At 39.8% G+C, this 20,950-nt stretch overlaps 1 protein-coding gene across 4 annotated transcripts in view; it reads right to left on the reverse strand.

The window, feature by feature from the left end:
• Positions 1-3,990: 3,990 nt before the first annotated feature.
• Positions 3,991-20,950, reverse strand: part of VWCE (von Willebrand factor C and EGF domains) — a 79,770-nt gene continuing 62,810 nt past the window's right edge. For all 4 annotated transcript variants that reach the window (XM_069965737.1, XM_069965735.1, XM_069965736.1 and 1 more), the window contains 2 exons: positions 6,395-6,582; positions 3,991-5,027 (listed from right to left, as the gene is read on the reverse strand). In XM_069965737.1, coding sequence (XP_069821838.1) covers positions 6,488-6,582 — 95 coding nt within the window. In that variant the 3' untranslated portion in view covers positions 3,991-5,027; positions 6,395-6,487. The remainder of the gene's footprint in view (positions 5,028-6,394; positions 6,583-20,950) is intronic.

Genomic DNA, 20,950 nt, shown 5'->3' on the forward strand with positions numbered 1-20,950 from the left:
ATAATGCAACTGCATTGCACTGTTTTTACCAGTAGGGTGGACTTACATGTGGTAAATATTGTTACACAAAATTCTGTTACTGTCCCTTCTGTCTAAACATAACTTGCAGAAAACCATATACATGTCACCAGCATAACCCCTAAAAGGTGTTCAGGGGCAGAAATGACTGCAGCAATATCTGCCTAGTAAGGCCAAAGTCTATGAACATTAGTCACAATAATAAAATTGTGATTCTGTCAGTGAGATCCATGATCCCCAATTCTCTCTTCATATAATGTCTGCTGGGTAGCTCCTGTATAAAGTTTCTCAAGTCAGCAGTCACGCCAATATCTCTTATTACGCCTCGGGGAAATACCATTTTTAGATAGCAGTTTACATACCTGTTTATTATGCAAGAAGTCATCTAGTAAATTGTTTAATCCAGAATTTCTGTGTCTTGTTCTACAATTTCTGTTGAGATCTGCAAAATCTTTGCAATTTCTCACAAAATGAATGAAGAGAAGCTAAGGAGTGTAGAGTGGTATGAAACAAGGAAAAACCTGTTGGCCTTATTATCATTATGAGAAGGCGTTTATGAGATCAAGTTATCCAGATATGCATAATATAATAAAAGCATTATATGCCATGCAGATAGTTTTGGGTGGTTTCATACAGTGGAGCAGATTCAGATTTGTGATTACATTTATTCGAACCAAAAATGGTGTACATTCCTTATACCGCAATGTTGTATGTTTTTTTGACAGTTTGTGTGTTTTAGGCTGGGTTCACACTACCATTTTTGTAATCCGTTTTTTTTTTTTTGCAAAACGGATGGAAGAACGTTTGCATTTGTGTGCACCTGTTTTGCTCCGTTTTTCCGTTGACTTCCATTATAACAAAAAACGGATCAAAACGGATGCGTTTTTATTTTAACATACACAAAAGTGTAGTCCGTTAAAAAAATTATCACTTTTGATCAGTTTTTCTTTTATATATATATTAGGAGTCAATAGAAAAATGGATGCACACAAATGCATACTTTTTTGCAAAAACTGATGAGAAAAACGTAGTGTGAACCCAGCCCTAAACACTTTTTACATCAGACAAGGGAGAGATAAATAAACGGCCACGCGCCATTAACCCCTTAAAACGCCACGCCACGATCGCAGTTTTAAAGTATAAGTGACCCGAGCATCTCCTGACTGCCGGAGGTCTCTTTCCTTCCTTAGTGCAGTCAGGTCTTCACTCTTATGATAGAGTCTGCCACAGGCAGGCTCTATCAGAAGATCACAGATAACACTGATCCCTGCTATGCTATGGCATAGCAGGGATCAGTGTATACAATCCAATGTATGTCAGTGATAGTTCCCTAAGGGGACTATAAAAGTGTAAATAAATAAATGTTTTACAAAATGTCTCAAAACCCCTCCCCCAATAAAAGTGAAAATCACCCCCTTCCCATTTATATACATACGATCTATTAAAGTAAAACAATACTATTCCCGCATGGTGAACAACGTGAACAAAAAGTGGTAAAAAAAATGCAGAGATTGCTTTTTTAATGACATTTTATGTATAAAAGCGATCAATACGCTTGATCTAGAAAAAAAAAGGTAATAATAAAAACTAGAGATCATGACACAAAAAATTACCCTGTAGGTTAAAAAATAAAAGCGCTATAGGAGTTACAGTAGGACCATTTTAAATATGACTACTTGCAAAAAAAAGTTTTACTGCTAATAACCTATGTAAACATGCATATTGCTGTGTTCAGACTGACGTATAGAATAAAGAAAAAATGCCAGTTTTACCGTTAAGTGCATTACGTAAAAATGGAAGCTGCCCAGTATTTGTACATTTTTTGATACCCCATAAATTATATTTTGGGGGTTCAGTCATTTTATGGCAGAAAGATGAAAGATGCAATTACAAAGTACAACTGCTCCTGAAAAAAACAAGCCCTCACATGGCCCTGTAGGTGGAAAAATAAAAGAGTTATGGGTCTTAGAAGGCGAGGAGGAAAAAACAAAAACGCAAAAGGGACAATTGGCCTGGTCCTTAAGGCCATTTCAGACCCGGTCCTTAAGGGGTTAACTAGCTAGCAACAACTACGGCCTTTAGCAAGTTATCCATTGACATTTGGCATTTAATGTAGTTTTATATGCCGTCTTTCAAACCATTGCTTGTTTATAGGGAAACCACTTCTTTTTTTTTTTTTATCCACTTTTAAATTTGGTTCAAAAAACAGCATAAAAATGACACATAAACAGTTATGTTAAAAAATTCCCCCTACAGTTATGGTAATAAAAAACCATTGGTTGTGCAAGTAATTAGAGGCAACTTAATTACACCTTAGCAGTAAACACTGTATTGTCCTCCTTCCATACATGGCCACATGAAGAGCTTTAAAAGCTGCTGAGTATCCAACAACAATACAACACATTGTATACTCAATAGGGCTTACTTTGTTTTCTCAAGCCTTTCATGAAACGGTATAAAAGATAGAGAACAGAGCAGGTGGGAGATGTTTGTATTCAGGTAACTTACATTGTATGTAAACAAGAGGTTGTGCCGCATTCAAACTCCATGACAATGGCCAGGCTATATCAATCTGTGTAAAACAAAAAAAATTCTGTAATTTGTCCATAACAATCAATTACAGCTCAGTTTTCCGGTAGAATATAATCTGAGATGTGATTGGTTAGTTAGGGCTAAATACAAAAATGTTTGTTTTATGCAGATTAATAATTTTAGACCAATGTGTCAGCTGCCTCCTCTAATTAGATTCCTTCTCATTCACCCAGTGACATCAGAAAAGTGAACTAAAGGGTGGTCTTTTGTTTGGTTCCGTTCCCCTGATGAAAATATTTTTTTTTCTCTTGTTGTATGATTTTTGAAAGCGCAAAAAGTTCCCAATAAAGTGCAAATTAGTTATTAGTTTTAAATTGGTTTAATTTTTTGATGCAATGATAAGAAAAATAAAAAAATAGATTACCTATATATTTGTTTTTTTAATTTTTTTTCTCATTGTTGCATTAAAAAAAAACTATTTTGACCTGGTTGTGAATTCTTTGCGCTTTTGAGAAAAATACAGAAATGAAAATTTAAAGGATACATATATTTCCATCAGGGGAATTGAGCCGAGGAAGGCAGGGTGTTGCTGGTCTCTAGACCAGTAGCAGTAGCAAATCCTCATAGAAACCTCTTCTGCTCTGGATGGTTCCTGACATGGACTGTGTCAGGCTGAAAAGAATACACCACATCCTGCAGGGCATACAGCAGCTGATAAGTACTGGAAGACTGGATATTTTTTAAAAAGTAAGTTTCAAATCTAACTTTCTGACACCAATTTACCTGAAAACATTTTTTTCCTCTGGAGTATCCCTTTAAATTCCTGAAAAACATGAATCACCTTTATTCTCAAAAACCAAAGAATGCAATAAAGAATAGTGTGGCTTCTGAATATAAAAAAGGGTGGTCTTCACAAAGTTACAAATACAGATATGTAAGAAAGGTTTATGGAGTCAAAATTACCCTTGCTATTAGCTTTCCAATACATCTTTCCATCATTTGGTCAATTAGTGTTTTAAGAGAAACAGATCACTGAGCTCAGGGAAACCAGCCAAAGATAACACTGCCGGCTGCAGATTAAAGCGCTCAATGCAGTGAAATCCTAAGTGCATTGCTTCCTGGGAAACATAAATATGCAAAAAAAAAAGAGCCTGTGGAGCCTTATTTAAGAGTCTCGATACATAGGTTTAGCTAGATATCCCTCCTGAAGGGACCCAGCAAATAGAGGGGAGATGGCTCAAAATACTCAGGGGGACTTGGTAAGAACAGCTAGGTGTGGAAGGTTTTCATTTTTTACCTCTTGGGGAAATACCCATTTTAAATCCATCTAAATACGAATATTCAAATTCAATTTGTTTATTTATTTAAAACAATATTATTAAAAAATACATTTATTTAAAAAAAAACATATTTTTTATCAACAATCATGTTTTGTGGACAGTTTTATTGTCTTATGAAATACAAATTTTATTTTACAAACATTTCAAAACATACTACATATAAGGTAGGTAAATTGTAAGCTTAACAAATCCATATTTCTATACAGCAGAAATCCTTTCTAACCTTTACTAGAACTGCTTAATGCTTACGACATGTGGCTCCAAATGTCAAGTCAGTTCAGTCTTCAAAACAGTGGTAAAACATGGGGAGCTGGCTGAGTAAGTTACCACAAAACATGTGGGGTTGAAGTACGGAAAATACTGGCCACTTTTGTAGAAAAATGATGAAGAAAACTTATCATGATGTGTTTCAGCGAGGTGAAACCAGATAATATGTAGGCCGAACATCTGTGTAAGGGAAGGATAACGACAACCTCCATGGATACCGTAACATATTGACCATAATACAAGTCACTTTTTCTTTCTGGAACCAGATCAATATTGAAGGAGACCCCTGTGTAGAAAAAGTGGTGGGGTCCCCAATATGTCTTTGATAGTTAACATGGTTTATAATGGAGCTAATTGTACAAAAATGAAAAAAAAAAAAACTACTTTCCAATATACTTACCTAATTGATAGCTTGTTGTTTGGCCTTTCACTAGTGTTGTCTATATCCGCCTTTGCCACCTGCATGTATGGTGGGTGATCTCTCATACATACCACTTCTTTTTCTCACTCATATTTTACTTAAAATAGTCCATCTAATGTCTAGGAGGTACTGCAAGAAAGTGGTAGCTGAAGGCTCCTGCACGGTTTCTTCTTTTGCCCTTCCTATAATAGACCCATTACCAAAAGTATTCTGAACCTAATTTAGGACAGTGGAAAGCCTTTGGCTTTTATCTCATCATGCAGTAGTAGCATCATGTGTATTTATTCCTAATTCAGGACATTCCAGCAATTTCTAACATCAAGTATTAGCCATGAGCAGAACAATGACCTATCTTCTTCCAGTGGTCAGATGTCAGCTGTGTTATGTGCCATAGAAACTGTTGACCATGCTTTGTAATTGACATTTGGCAATGTAAATACTTCTGAGATCTGTTCAAAGACAAAAGATGGGAGATTGTAGATAGTAAATGGGCTATCCATGAGTAGAATAAACCAGTTTCCCAGTAATCCTAATGCAAATCACTCCACTCCAAAACATAGGTAAAGGTGGGCACAGGTCACACAAGGTTCCAAATAAAATATATATCTTTTTACATTGAACCCTTAATACATTTTTTTTTAACATTTTGTACCTTGTGTGACCTGTGCCTGACTTCACCTATGTTTTGGGGTGGAGTGAATTGCAGTATGTTCCTGGCGAGGACATCATAGAGGCTGCAGTCTGATTATATATGCGTTGTAGAGAGTTGTGCCTTACTTTTGCACAATTACCAAAGGTGAGTGTTTCCATCACACTTTTGTGTACCCACCACCCTTTCAGAGGAGTCTGCACCATTGGAGCGCTGTCTTTTTTTTTTGTTTCCTGCAGTAATCTTAAGGTCGTGTCTGGTATTGCAACTCAGTTCTATTCACTTCAATGTAACTGAGCTGCAATATCACATACACACATAGAGAACAGGGGTGGTTCTGTTTCTGGAAGAAAGAAGTTGTGTTTGTTCTAATCCTGGATAACTCCTTTAAATGAAACTAGTAATACACATAGTCACATAATTACACAGTATAGTTGAAAAACAACATATTTATCTAGTTCAACTCTAGGTAATATATAAATTGTGTCCTCATAATAATGATATGAAAGGAAAAGGTAAAGTAAAGTGCAGTCTTTAAAGGAGAAATTTGTAAAACTAGGCAGCCGGCAGGGGCAAAATTGATTACAAGTAAGGACTTACCTCTTCGCTTGCCCATAGCTAGCAGCGGGTGGGATTGAGACCCCTGCCAAGCATTTTCCCCTAAGTTGTGATGATGTCACCACTCTGGGATGGGGGGGGGTTGGGGGGGCGGTCCCGGCTGATGGACTGACTGCTCAACCAGTGACTGGAGCGTCGCTCCACCCCATTCCCTGACTGGCTGAGCGTCTCGTTTACCAGCCGGGTCATGACTTGTCAGCACCGGAAATAATTGTCCCTGCATTACAGAGTTGCAGATAGGGACTTGTTTACATTAGCTGTCTCAGAAGGGGGCAAGGGGGAGACCAAGAGAAAGGCTCACACACAGTTTTTTGTGTCTTCAGTAGAAAGCAGCAGCTCAGAACTGGGTGAAGAAGACTGAAGAGTATGGAGTTGTTATACTCACCATGGGCAGCAACATATTAAAAAAGTTATGTTTGAGCTGAATAACCCTTTAAGTATAGTGGTTTACATAGGCTATAAATGCATATGAACCAGGTAGAACCCTACTCAGTAATAAACTGTAGGTTTGTAAACACAGAACACCCTAAGATGATTGGATGATCTCACCTTTGGAATGATTAAAATTCTTCGAGGAGCTGACATCAGAAGATAATAAGAGTTCTGGTATATGTAATCCTGGATCTTTGAAACATGAAATTCTCATGGCCTCAAAGTCCCATCCACAATTTTAGGCTCAATGTCTGTAACTAATGGAACCCAGTTCATCTGGTTCAACTTGTCTGTAGGGTTTTGATCTAAAGCAAAGATAAAAAGGTAAATTATTCTCAACTTAGTGTCACAAAATAACTAAACACTAGGTGGTTTGTGTAAGACACACACATAAACATATATCATTTGTGAGGGATCAATAAAAGCCAACCCTTTAAGTGTCAACTCTCCATTCTATTGAGAGATGTATATTTTATAACAACTATTACTATTAAAGAGTTTAGGATTCCAATACGAGTCCCAATACAGTTAGATTTAGATTTAAAACAAATTACATTATTGTAGACACGTTGTCCAACATAAAAATGTATGAAAACAACATGTCTAAAATTAACATCTATTATCTAATTTATATCTATTATGTTGTGTAGGGTATAATTTGGGTGGAGGTTGTCTTATAGGTAGGGCTGGGCAATATACAGTCATGATACTGATACCATCTATGATGTCGATTAACCGACCTTATGTTTGTCAGTTTGGTATTTTCAGTATTTCCTCTCTCTCTCTCTCTCTCTCTCTCTCTCTCTCTCTCTATGTCAGACTGTATGACAGGCAGGTGAGGAGGAAGATGCAGCCCACCTCGGTACTCGGTACTCGGTACTGTCAAAAATGAGTGAGTGAGACACCTGCTGTCACGGGTCCCTGCAGTATCATTTCCTGCAGGATAGTGCAGCATGCCAGTGCACCAGGGATTGTACCATCAGCCATATGCCCCTGTGCCCAGGTCAGGTACTGCAATTACTATTACTATGCAATTACTATTACTATGCAAAAAAAAATAAAAAATAGAATAGTACTTGAAGTTACTTGGGGCAAATAATATAGCATACCATAGATCAATATAAATATGCCAATAGATGTGCTGGAAAAATATTAAATGAACCCCTAAAAATATATAAAATTTGTTAAAATAATGTGCAGAAAATACTAAAAACAATATTTAATACTAGTCCATAGAAATAAAAGCTGATGCAGATGAAGATTAAAGTTCACACCATGCTGTATCCAAAAGTATACAAAGTATGATAAAATGTATCATAGAAAGCATCTCACCAGATCAGTAGTTAAAGGAGTCCTAAGTCCTGTAGCGGCCGCTACACTGTAACCCTTGTACTGTCAGTACAATGCGCTGAGCAGGATAAGCGTTGTAGAGATTTGAAGCCAATTTCTTCTTTCACCCAGTGGCACACCCAAATGGGTGTGTCTTTAAAAGGGGTGTGGCTTATAAAAGGGGCATGTCATAATAATCTGTCAATTATCGTTTACCGCGGCAACATGTACGATTAACTGTGATATTGATTTAGGCCATTATCATCTTGCCCTACTTACAGGTGTTTTTTTTTTTTTTTTTTTTTTTTATATAATAAAGGTATATATTTGAATGGTAAATTGTTTCATTTACTAATAAGAGCTCCTTACTCCCTTGCCTGCAATCTGCCGTCCACTGTATGTTAGGACAAATCTGTCTCTAGTAACAGCTAGATCAGGGCAGAACACAGAAAGTATGGGATTAGCATGTGCTCTCTTCAAAAGAAAACATAAATTACTAACCAGTAATTTCTTTTCTTTGAGCCCATGACAGTACCCCTGGGGAGGTCCACCTCCTACTCTCATTAGACAGGAAACAGGATACAGGAAATCCCTGGATCTCTAACCCCTTCAAGACAGAGCCCTTTAAAGCACAAAAGTCCGGGTCAGATTAATGCAATGTTTTTCCCTGCTTTCTAAGAGCCATAGCGCTTTTATTTTTCCACCTACAGGGCTGGTTCAGGTGTCATTTTTGTGCCATTGTCTTTAGTTTTTATTAATATCACATTGATGTAAAAGAAAAATTTTGATCGCTTTTTATTAATTTTTTTCTGATATATAATTTATTAAAATCCTGGTGTGTTTTTTTTCGGTTCACTCCGTTCACCATGCGGAAACAATAATGTTATATTTTAATAGATCACTCAATTCCGCAAGCTAAGATATGTAATATGTTTATTTATTTATTTTTTCATATTTTTATTTTTATAATGGGCAAGGGGGTATTTTAAACTTTTATTGGGAGGGGATTTTTTAAGTTTTTTTTTAATACTTATAAAAAGCTTTTTTTATATACTTTATCACTTTTAAACATGCAATCTTTAGATTGCATGTACTGTTCTATGCTATGCCATAGCATAGATCAGTGTTATCGGCGATCTATGTATAGAGCCTGCCTGAGAGTCTATACATGGATCACCGATCCGACAGGATGATTGTAAGTGACTTACTCCCGCCTTTCGGCACAAGCAAGCTATGCTGCGGGGGTCCCGATCTCTCAGTGACAGATGCTTGATCTGTCACTGAGTAGCTTTAATGCTGCGATAGCCATAGCAGCATTTAAGGGGTTAATGAAACGCAGCTGCGGGATCGCAGCTGCCTCTTATTACCTCCGGCCCCAGACACTGATGTGTGTGGGACTGCTCTCACTGCAGCGGTCCCCACGCATCAGAAGCCCCGTCAGTGCAGGAACGTATATATACATTCTTACTGCATGGAATATACATGTTACTGACGGGAAGGGGTTAAAGAAGCAAAGTTCCCTTCTCTCGCCGGAACTCAGCAAGAACTTAGGAGCGAAGCTCAAAGACAAGACACACAAAAAAGAAAACTTTAAATCACCACCTCAGGAGGGACTGCCGCTTGTAATACCCTATGTCCAAAAGTCAAATCCTTAGTAGAGGACAACTGAAGTCTATAATGTTAAAAAAAGGTGTGTAGATTACTCCATGTTGCTGCTCTAGAAATTTGATCAATAGATACAGCTGCCCTTTCTGCCAAAGAAGTTGCTACTGTTCTAGTAGAGTGGGCTCTGAACCCTAATGGTGCTACCATATCTGTGGCTCTATAGCATTCCCCAATAGCCTGCTTAACTTACCTGGCTATGGTTTGTGTAGAGGCCATCTTACCCCTATTTTTTCCTTGAAAAGAGATTAACAGGTTATTACTCAAACGCCACTCCTCTGTAACCTTTAAATAATAATAGCTCTTCTAATGTCAAGGTTATGGAATGTTGCCTCAAGGCAACATTGGTCTGTTGGATGGTATGACGCAGAAAGAGGGTAAGACTACCTCTTGAGACCTGTGAAAGTCAGTAACCACTTTAGGTAGAAAGGCCGGGTCAGGAGATCATGTAATGGTCATGTAAGGAGACTGTATAGAGAATGCCCTGATCTCACTTACTCTCCTGGCAGAAGTTATGGCCAGGAGGAAGGCTAACTTCCAAGACAGAAACTTAGTGTGGTACCCAAGGATCTGACAGGGACATTTTTCTGAAAAACGTGAACCAGACTCTTCTCGGCCAAAAGGGAGCTATAAGTATTATGTGGGCCTTGTCTTGCCGGTTCTTTCTGACTACTCTTTGTAGAAGTCTGATAGGTGGGAATGCATAGAGTAGGCCCTTGTTCCAAGGCTGAGGCAATGCATCCAGAGCCAGAGGATTGTTGGTAGGGCACAGGGAGAAGAACCTGTGGACATTTCTGTTCATGCAAGAGGCAAAAAGATCTATCTCTGAGTTCCCCACAGTCTGCATATCTGTGGAAAGACCTCTTGGCAAAGTTCACACTCCTCCTGATTCAGAGAGTGTCTGCTGAGATAATCTGCCCTGACATTGTCCACACCTTTCAAGTGAAGTGCTGAAAGGGACAGGCAATGGGGTTCTACTAATCTGAAGAGAAGGTGAGCTATTCTCATGAGTTGTAGAGATCTTGTGCCCCCCTGGTGGTTGATGAATGCCACTGCCGCTCTGTTGTCGGTAAAGATCCTCACTTTTCTTCCTTTCATTAATGGAAGAGCGCGGGATAAGGAGAATACCGCTCTCAATTCCCTCACATTTTGAGGATCTCTGGCTTCCTCTGGAGTCCAAAGGCCTTGGAAGACCTTAGAATCAAGGTCTTCAAGGTCAAGACGTCCTCTAGACTCAAAGGAAGACCCCTGGAAAGATGATCCTTTTCCGTCCACCAAGAGAGAGACCTGAGTGTCTGTGGAGATAGAGTGAAAGGAGAATCAAGAGACTCAGAAACGCCATCCTACTCACCAAGAATCTGTGCCTGTAAAACACTGGAGTGGTATTGTGCCCAAAGTACTGCGGGTATGCAGGAGGTAAAAAGACCCCAAACCGACATAGCTTTCCTAAGTGTAGTTAAAGGATTATCCAAAAGTTCCTGTGTTCAAAGACAAACTACAGCAATCTTATTCTCAGGTAAGAAGGATCTCATGGTTCTAGAATTTAGACGGATCCCCAAAAACTGACAAGATTGAGAGGGGCCTTGTTGGATTTTTCATCATTCATCTCCAACCCCAGACTAGACAAGATGCCTTCAGCTATCTTGATCTGGGACTGAGGAGAGAAGGCATAGTCACTGACAAGAAAAAAGTCATCTAAATAGGGTATGATGATAATATTCTTTTCCCTAATGTGTGCCATTACCTCCGCCATCACCTCAGTGAATACCCTAGGTGCTTGTGAAATGCCAAAGGGTAAAGATCGGTACTGAAAATGACAAATGGAATCATTAAATCTGTCTGCAACCCTTAAAAATCTCTGGTGGTGTGGGTGAATGGGTATGTGATAGCAGGCATCTCTTGAGTCTAGAGTGGCCATGAAACAATTCTTTGTGAGATTCAAAACGTCAAGACTCTATTGAGTGGCTTGAAGTTAATAATGGTTTTAAAGGAACCATTAGGCTTCCTGACCAAAAACAGAGTGGAGTAGAAACCTCTACCACACTCCACCTCCAGAACAGGAACCAAAACTTGTTTATCAAGCAATGACTGTACCTCTAGAGCATGTTTATTAGGTTCTGTCGATAAATCCATAATGATGAATCTTTCCCCTGGGGAGGACAAGAAAGAAATCTTTAAACCATGCTTTAGTACGTCTAATGCAAAGGAGCTATTGGAAATCTTGCACCATTGTGACATAACATGAAAGACGACCTCCCACAGGGACCTGGCATCATTGTGCAGGTTTCTTAGTGTTATGAGTACCCTTAAATAGAAACCCCTTTTTATTAGTTGCCGCCCCTTTGAGAATTTCTACCTCTCCCCCAAACAAACGACTGGGTTTTTGAGGGATCAGAGGGAAACCCTTCTTTTTATCAGAAGCCTTCTCGAGGATATTGTTAAGTCCGGACCAAACAGTAAACTGCCTTCACAAGGGAAACCACATTAATTGGTCTTGGAAGTAACATCTCCCTTCCACTCGTGGAGCCACATAGATCTACCAGCAGAATTAGGCAAAGCAGCCGAGCGAGCGGAAAGTGTAAATGCGTCAGCAGAAGCCTCAAAAACAAAAGACACAGCATTTTCTAGGGTCTCAAAAGGCTTAAGGAGATCCTCAGTAGATGTGCCCTTACTAATAAGTTATTTAAATTTTGACATCCAAACCCCTAAGGATCTAGAAACTGAAGTGGCGACCACCAGAGTCTAAAAGATAGAGGTAGAAGCCTCCCAATTCTTTTTAAAATAGATCTCTGCACATCTGTCCTTCTTCATGGGCGAAGGGGTACTTTCTTTTAAAAGCTCTTGGTACGAAAAAAAATTCCTGTCTGGATTGGACCATTCATGGTTAATCAGAGTCTTAATGCTTTGGTGTATAGGAAAGGCTGGACGTTTTTTAGGTGCCAGACCTTCAAACATAAGATCTTGTATAGTTTTGGTCTCAGGAGTCTCCTCGATGCCCATGGTTTCTCTGACCGCCTTGACCAATGAATCTGCATAATCAACAGAAAGGGTTGGTTAAGCAGTCTCACCCTCTGAGCATTCTTCACCAGAAGGCCCCAGCTCCCCAGGTTCCTCCAAGCCAGATAACTGATCCTCATCCTCCTCAATAGAGGAAGGTGGTTGTGGTAGGAATCTACTAGGACCTGGTTCTTCTGGAACTACAATAGGAGTAGCCGCAGGGGCAGCGGTCAGGGCTGGGGCCGGGGCAGGAGCCGGAGAGGGTAAGGAAGCCTAGGAAAAAAAGACAAACATCTTTCTAATATGAAAACCATAGAAAAATAACACAAGAAGGGAATGTATCAAAACCTACCCTAATTTCCTTCTCAATCATGTTTCTCATGTTTCGCATAAATGAGGGTCCCTGATCTTCCAGGACCCTATTCATGCAACCGCCACAAAGGACCTTGTTATACTTAACCGTTTTTTACAGACAGGGAAGTCCCTGCTTTTAGAGCGTCCTTTCCTAGAGGAACCTTCCTTTAAACAATGATGACCAAAGGAACTAAGCTTAGAAACCATAGAATAAAAATGAGTTAGGAAGAATCCCCTCTTACCCATTCCATGCCACCTGAGCTTGAGTCTTAGCTGGAATAGCCTCTGGAGATTCAGCGCTTTCAGTCTCCATAATAATCACAAAAAGAGGATCTTGGAGAGGCAGATATCACAACAGCAGCAGCAGCAGCAGCAGCAGCACAACAGCAGTAGGAGTACCAGGCAGCAGCTCACAGAAAGGAGCAGCCAAAATACCCTAGGACTGAGCACTCACCACAGTCAGGCTTCCAGTCCCTTTTAAATCTTGCGCAGAAAAAAATCATGTGACAGGCTGGCCCCGCCCCTCTGCTGCGCGCTGATACGGCATCACCCTCCTGGCGCTGCATCTGAGAAGGCCTCAACCCCCGGAAGTTGCCGAACACGGTCAGCAGTGCAACCTTCCCCCAGCACTTCCTGAAAAGCTCCTCCTGCATAGCGTGTGCGAATGCAGTGCCCGCAGTCCGGAGCATCAGTGCATGCCGAGAGGAGCCAGGGGGGAGCACCAGGGACCCATCATCTGGAGGTGTATGGGGCCGGACCAGACTGGGAGGTTGCTCCAGGAGTGGAGCCTGACCCCGCCGGTAAGCCGGTAAGAGCATTCAAATCGGTAAACCACCAGTCACCTTCTTCCTGATCCAGCGAAGGAAGGAGGAAAAAAAGAGAAAACCACCCTTCAGCTCCTGCTCCCATGGGGACAGGAAACAGAAACTGGCGAGAGGAAGGAACACATACACACACACACACACACACACACACAAGCAATTTATATGTAAATTATAATCCACCGTAGTGCCAGCCAGTTCAGTCCAGTGAACTTTCACTAGCATACCAGTAGACCATACCGATATACCAGTTAGAAGTATGTGCTGTCACTGGCCACAAAAGTAAGGGAAAGGTTTGTTTTACTGGTAATCAGACCTCGTCCACTTCGCAAATGAGGTTTAATGTGGATAAATGTAAAGTTAATAGAAAAACACCTAGATTAACCTTTGCCTCCACATATAGGGTCTGGAGTAACATTGTAGCGAAAATTATTTGCAGGGAATGGGGAATACTTACAAGGACTTTCCCACATATACTTGAATTCTGCACACAACCAATCATAACTATCGACACCACAAAAATTGAGGGATAAACTAGTGAAAGCAGATTTGAGTCCAAGTATTACAGTCACACACATTCACATATTGGCATATTGAGAACAGGCTGCTTTCCAAGCTTAGGCTGTAACAGATGTAATCAGATGTTAAAAGGGAAAGCGTTCATAAATCCCACAACAGGTTGCCGATCTCTAATGTAGATAAGAGTTCATTCTTTATGTTTTACAATGCCCATGCAATATGCTTTATGTGGGAGAAACCTCTGGAAAAGAATAGGCTTGAATCAACAGAAGTCCACAACACGTACAGGCAAATGTGAACTTCTAGTTCTCAAACATTCTGTGAACACAACCATAATATTTCAGACCTAAAATTTGCCACAGTTGACCATATCCCCAGGATAAGGAGAAAGGGTGGCAGGATTTCCAGATAAAAAAGATGTGAAATAGAGTGGAGCTATATATATTCTCTGACACCAAATGGGATGAACATATATTTCAAGCTTGGTCTAGCCACTGGGTATTGAATATCAGCTTTTTTACTCAGTTTTTTCTTGTCTTTTATTACTCTTTTTATCTTTTCTTCTCTTTCGCCTCATGCCCCTATACGCGGGCTCAAACCCCCTTGCCCCATGCTCTGCAAGTTAGGATCACAAGCTATAATACACTCATTAACAAATTGATTGTGAGCTATTCTTGATTCTAGTAATAATAATATGTAACGGGTTTTCTCTATAACCATCAAATCTAATGTATATATCTTTAATGTTTTATTTATATAGTAAGGCACCTTTCTCTTCTCTTATTTTTTTTGTTGTTGTTTTTTTAAGATTAAAAATGATTTTTTTTCTGTATGAATTAGGATATGGACCAAAACCTGAACTGAGCTACTACATACATGCGTCGGAATCTATACATGGAATTGCTGATCATATTGTTTAATTAAATGTGAAGCTTTTAACTGATTTTCTGTTCCATAGTGATGCCTTTTATTGATATATCAGCAAGCTAGTTGTTGGTCAGAAATCGGAGGGGACCAGTGCCATAGTTGCTTTGGAATGTGGGATAGGAGGAGTGCAGCCATATTACAAACCCCGACCACATACACAGGATGTTGGGGGTCCATGGCGAGTACGCTGGACATTGTGATAAACAGTTATCCGATGCCTGTACCCTTAGATGTCCAGTGCTGGCTTACCTACCTATCCCCTAGAGCCACGAGGTTGTGACAGATTAACGGCACATTCAAGTGGCCTATGCAAACCTCTATTAGAGACCGCTCAACATTTAAAGGCTATGTTGCCAATTACATTAGTTAGAGGCTTAGTCGTATGGCTTCACATAATATAGGTTTTTTTTTTTACCATACCATAGATCGTTATTTATCCAACAATACCCATACTATAATATCCGGGCATCCATTTACCTGTATCTGTCTTGCACTTTAGTCTCCAATATGTTCATCTATATATATATATAGATCATCTATATTTGAATTGCACATGTGAAAGGGGCAGATTTGCCCTTATTTAACATGTCGACATCTTCTTACTGATAGCTTTGAGCATGCGTGCACTGCGGTTCTGCCAAGGGTTGTGCATGCCCATCGGGTCACCTTGGTCATGTGATGTATGCCAGGTCATGTGACACTTTTGACAGCGCCTCGGGGCTTGGTGGCATGTGATGTCATCGGTGGGTGGTACAGTCGCAGCTTGAAGTGTCATCTCCCATGTGGATTTCATGCTTATGTGTTCTGTGTGTATTTCCTAAAGGGTATGTTTGTTTATGTTTTTCATATATTCACTGGCACCTGCATTTATTATCATACTATTGCATACAATTAAGTAAGGCTAGGTTCACAATGCGTTTTTGCAATCCATTTTTTTTAATCAGTTTTTTGCAAAAAAAGGATGAAAAACTGATGAGAAAACCGAATGCATTTGTGTGCATCCGTTTTGATCCATTTTTCCATTGACTTCCATTGTAAAAAAAAACGGATCAAAACAGGTCCGTTTTTTTTTAAACTGACACAAAAATAGTGTCAGCTACGTTTTTATGTCCGTCAAAAAAAGGATCCTTTTTGATCCGTTTTTTTTACAAGTCAATGTCAATGAAAAAATGGATCAAAATGTATGCACACAAATGCATTTTTGCAATCTGTTTTTTTCATCCGTTTTTTTTACAAAATAAACGGATGAAAAAAACAGATTGCAAAAACGCAGTGTGAACCCAGTCTTACACATTATTTAATGCATGATATTGTAGGTAATGTGTTCACTGTTATCCAATGACATAGTTTTTGTGATCATTATATCTATATTCACGATTGATGTTCATATATAAATAGAGATGAGCGAACCCCGAGCATGCTCGAGTCGATCCGAACCCGAACTAGCGGTGGCTGCTGAAGTTGGATAAAGCCCTAAGGTTATGTGGAAATCATGGATATAGTCATTGGCTGTATCCATGTTTTCCAGACAATTTTAGAGCTTTATCCAAGTTTAGCAGCCACCGCTAATCAAATACCGAACGTTCGCTCATCTCTATATATAAACACTTTTTGACTTTTGATTAATTGTTTTACAATTGTATACACATGCATATATACTGAGACTTTGGAGAGTATTGTATCATAGATTGAACAAGGCTGCATACATAGCCAACACGTTGAACTGGTATTTTTTTTGTGCTGTCTCCACATTGTTCTTTTCTAAATGAAAAGTTATGCATCTGAGTACTAATAACCCACATGCATAGTATGTCCTAGGGGGAGTTTCGCTGGTAGAGAAGGATGTGGGTGTAAGTTGATAATAAACAACAGAGCAGCACACAATGTCAGTCAGCTGCTTCTAAGGCCAGCAGGATATTGTCATGCAGTAAAACAGGCATGGACTCTCAGGACAGGGATAGAATATTACCGCTTTATAAAGCTTTGGAGCCTCATCTAGAGTATGCTGTCCAGTACTGGGCACCGATTCATAGAAGGATGTCCTAGAGCTGGAAAGGGTAGAAAGACGGGCAACTGAACTAATAAGGGGAATGGAGCGTCGTGTTTATAGGAATAGATTAAAAGAATTACATTTGTTTAGTCTCAAGAAGAGACGTTAAAGAAGAGATATGATTAAAGGGGTAGTGCGGCGGTAAACAATTATTCACAGAATAACACACATTACAAAGTTATACAACTTTGTAATGTATGTTATGTCTGTAAATGGCCCCCTTCCCCGTGTCCCACCCCCCCCCACCCGTGTACCCGGAAGTGTGGTGCGCTATACATACCTGTCACGTGCCGACTCGTCTCCGATCTTCAGTCAGTGATGTCGTCTTTGGACGGCCGGGCCGAATCCCTCCGAGCGTCCTGAGTGGCGGCCGCCCTCTTCAGCGTCATCAGATGCTCAGCTGCGATTGGCTGAGCACAGTTTGGCTCAGCCAATCGCGGCTGAGCAGCTGATGACGCGGCCGCGTCATCGGCTGCTCAGCCGCGATTGGCTGAGCACAGTTATGCTCAGCCAATCGCGGCTGAGCAGCCGATGACGCGGCAGCGGGCGGCCGGCACTCAGGACGGAGGGATTCTGCTAAAGACGACATCGCTGACTGAAGATCGGAGACGAGTCGGCACGTGACAGGTATGTATAGCGCACCACACTTCCGGGTACACGGGTGGGGGTTGTGGGACACGGGGAAGGGGGCCATTCACAGACATAACATACATTACAAAGTTGTATAACTTTGTAATGTGTGTTATTCTGTGAATAATTGTTTACTGCCGCACTACACCTTTAAGTTATGTAAATATATAAATGGCCCCTGCAAGAAATTCGGAGAAAAGATGTTCCAGGTAAAAACCCCATAAAAGATAAGGGGGCACTGTGACAAGCCTTCTTCACCATGAGAACGGTGTGCAACAATTTACCCCCAGGATCTGGTCACAGCAAAAAAAAGTGGAGGGCTTTAAAACATTCTTAGACAAATTCTTAGACCGAAATAACATAAATGTGTATTTATAGCATGTAAAATGTATCCATCATTGGTTGAACTTGATGGATGTGTCTTTTTTCAACCATACTCACTATATAACTATGTATTTATGTAACCCTGGTCCCGCCCACTGAAATGTAAAGAATGAAAAATGGAGGGGACTATCAAAGGCTCAATAACAGCAGTGAGAGCACTAAAATCTTTGTATACATCTTTCCTGAGGAGGAGCATTGGAGTCATAAGTGAATGCCCCTCATGGTGTCTCCTAGCCAGGCCATTTATTAATATGGGGGATAATTTTATGTTATCCAGTTAGTTTTGTGTCTGCTCTTCCACCCTCCCCTCTCTTTTGAGTTATGTTTTAAAGAATACTTACATCCGATTGGTTAAGCGGTGTTCAATAGACGACATGTGTTAGTTTGGTTGCTGGCCTGTCGCTAATCTGCTGCATCTCTTGATTGGTCAGCTCTTTTATCCTCCTGCCCAGTAACAGTGTTCCTATTGGAGGGCATACACTGAGGTACCAGCATATATATGTGGCTTGTGTGAGATCTTCAGCAGGTACCTCAGGGTTTAGAAGAGGGAAAAGTGCCCTGTGCCCCCGCCCACCCTGTGCTGTGTCAGAGCTCCTTCGTCAAGGTCCTAAAAAGTTTAGAGGGGTTTAGAGTTGCCAAGTTTAGGTTGGGTGGACTTTAATATGCGTAAAGTTTATAAGTTTTCTTAATAAATAAAAAATCGTTTTATCTATGGTTTATTAACCCTTAACCCCTTAAAGACAGAGCCAATTTCGATTTTTGCACTTCCGTTTTTTCCCTCCTTGTGCTTAAAAGGCCATAGCAGTTGAATTTTTTCACCTAGAACCCCACATGAGCCTTTATTTTTTGCACCACTAATTGTTCTTTGCAATGACAGGCTAAATTTTTTCATAACAAACACTGCAAAACCAGAAAAAAAGTAAATGTGTGGTGAAATTGAAAAAAACAAAACAAATGCATTTTGTTTATTTGGGGGGTATTCGTTTTTACACCGTTACGCGGGTAAAACTGACTTGTTATATATGTTTAAGTTGGTCTCTTCAAGTTGGTACGATTACAACGATATGTAACATGTATAACTTTTCTTTTTCTGATGGCTTGTAAAAAATTCAAACCATTGTTAACATAAATATGTTCCTTAAAATCGCTCTATTCCCAGGTTTATAGCACTTTTATCCTTTGGTCTATGGGGCTGTGTGAGGTGTAATTTTTTGAACCATGATGTGTTCTTTCTATCGGTACCTTGATTGCACATATGCGACTTTTTGATCGCTTTTATTACAATTTTTCTGGATTTGATGCGACCAAAAACACTTATGCTGTTTACAATGCGAGATCAGGAATGAAATAAATCAATAATTTGGGTGATTACGCACGCGGCGATACCAAACATGTTTATTTATTTATTTATTTATAACATGAGAAAAGAGGGGTTATTCAAACTTTTATTAGGGGAGGTTTTTTTTTTATCAATAATAACACTTTATTTATTTATTTATTTACTTCATACACTAGAAGACCCCCTGGGCATCTAGTATATGCACACTGATCTCTCATTGAGATCTATGCTGTATAGTTATACAGCATAGATCAATGAGATTGGCACTCGAAAACAACCGAGTGCCGAGCCGGGATCAGCGCCATTACAGCGCTTACCCCGTCCGGTAGAGGATGTGTGGATCGCTCCTCCGGGACAATGTCTCGGGGGGGGGGGGCAATCCACCCCACTAGACCACCACGTGTAAGGGACAGCAAGCAATCAGATACAGTTGTCAACTTTGACTTTCTCACACTGGCCCACATTTACTAAAACTGTCTATATTAGACTAGACCATCTTTAAATGTGCCAGATTTATCAGGCTATTTGATAAATCTGTTGCACTTATGACTGTCTGTCTAGTTTTTTGGTGCTAAGTTTACACCATCTATTACTTGGCTTGAAGTCCGCCAAAATATTTTAGCCAGATACAGGTACCAGGCCAAAAAGTCTCTGAAAGTGGTGAAAAAGTGTCTAAAATGTGTAATAAATGTGGAGAAAAGTCCAGTGCACCACTTTTTCAGGCCAAATTCTGTTCGGAGACGCATTAGTAAATCTGGGCAAATGTCTTTAATGTGTTGAAAAGTGTAAATTAGACAAAGTAATTTACCTTCTATCTCCGCAGGGCTTTTGGGTCACCTGATCAAAGTATGACACATCATGTGCTGATCAGAGTATGACACTTCCTGTGTTGCTATCGTGTCCCATAAACATACACCCGATAATCGACCCATGTAAAGCCGCCTTTTTATGATAAAGTTTTAGGATGTTATGACTTCCTTATATTATGAACAGCCAAGTTTTTCTAGTTAAAGTGAAAGTCTGTGGGGGAATTTATCATCTGCACTATTTTTTGAGCAGGAGCTGATTTTTATGAGCTGCACAAAATTTTACAGTTGTTGTTGAGCAAAATTCATCATTGGACACAAGTGCCTTGATAAATCTTGCACAATTTATTGGACAATTTATGCCTAAAACAGCTTAGCTAAAAAGCTAAGCTAGAGTAGGATTTTGTGCAAAAACTGAAAATTTGCACATGATAAATCTAATGATAAAAGTATAAAAGTACTTATAAAAATAGAAAACCATAACCCCCAAACATTAAAAAAGGCACCCTTAATAAATCTTGCACAGATTTTTATAAAGTGCACAAAATCTTATTAGCCCTAACCCCCCCTCCCCCCCCAAAAAAAAAAAAAAAAAATTATATATATATATATATATATATATATATATATATAACAAATGCGGTGATAAACTTTCTCTATGTGTTTAGATTTCCATCAGTTAGCTTCTCACTTAACTCAGCAGAAAAGGCCAAATACCCAATATCACTCAATGCTACTGATTTCATGGGGGTATAATATGGCCTAGGCCAAAATATATAACCTAGCTTAGCCCAAAATATACCTGGGTATAACCTAGCCTAGGCCGCTTTAACCCCGGGTGTAATCTGGACTGGG

Source organism: Dendropsophus ebraccatus, chromosome 4, assembly GCF_027789765.1.
Source record: "Dendropsophus ebraccatus isolate aDenEbr1 chromosome 4, aDenEbr1.pat, whole genome shotgun sequence".
NCBI lineage: Eukaryota > Metazoa > Chordata > Amphibia > Anura > Hylidae > Dendropsophus > Dendropsophus ebraccatus.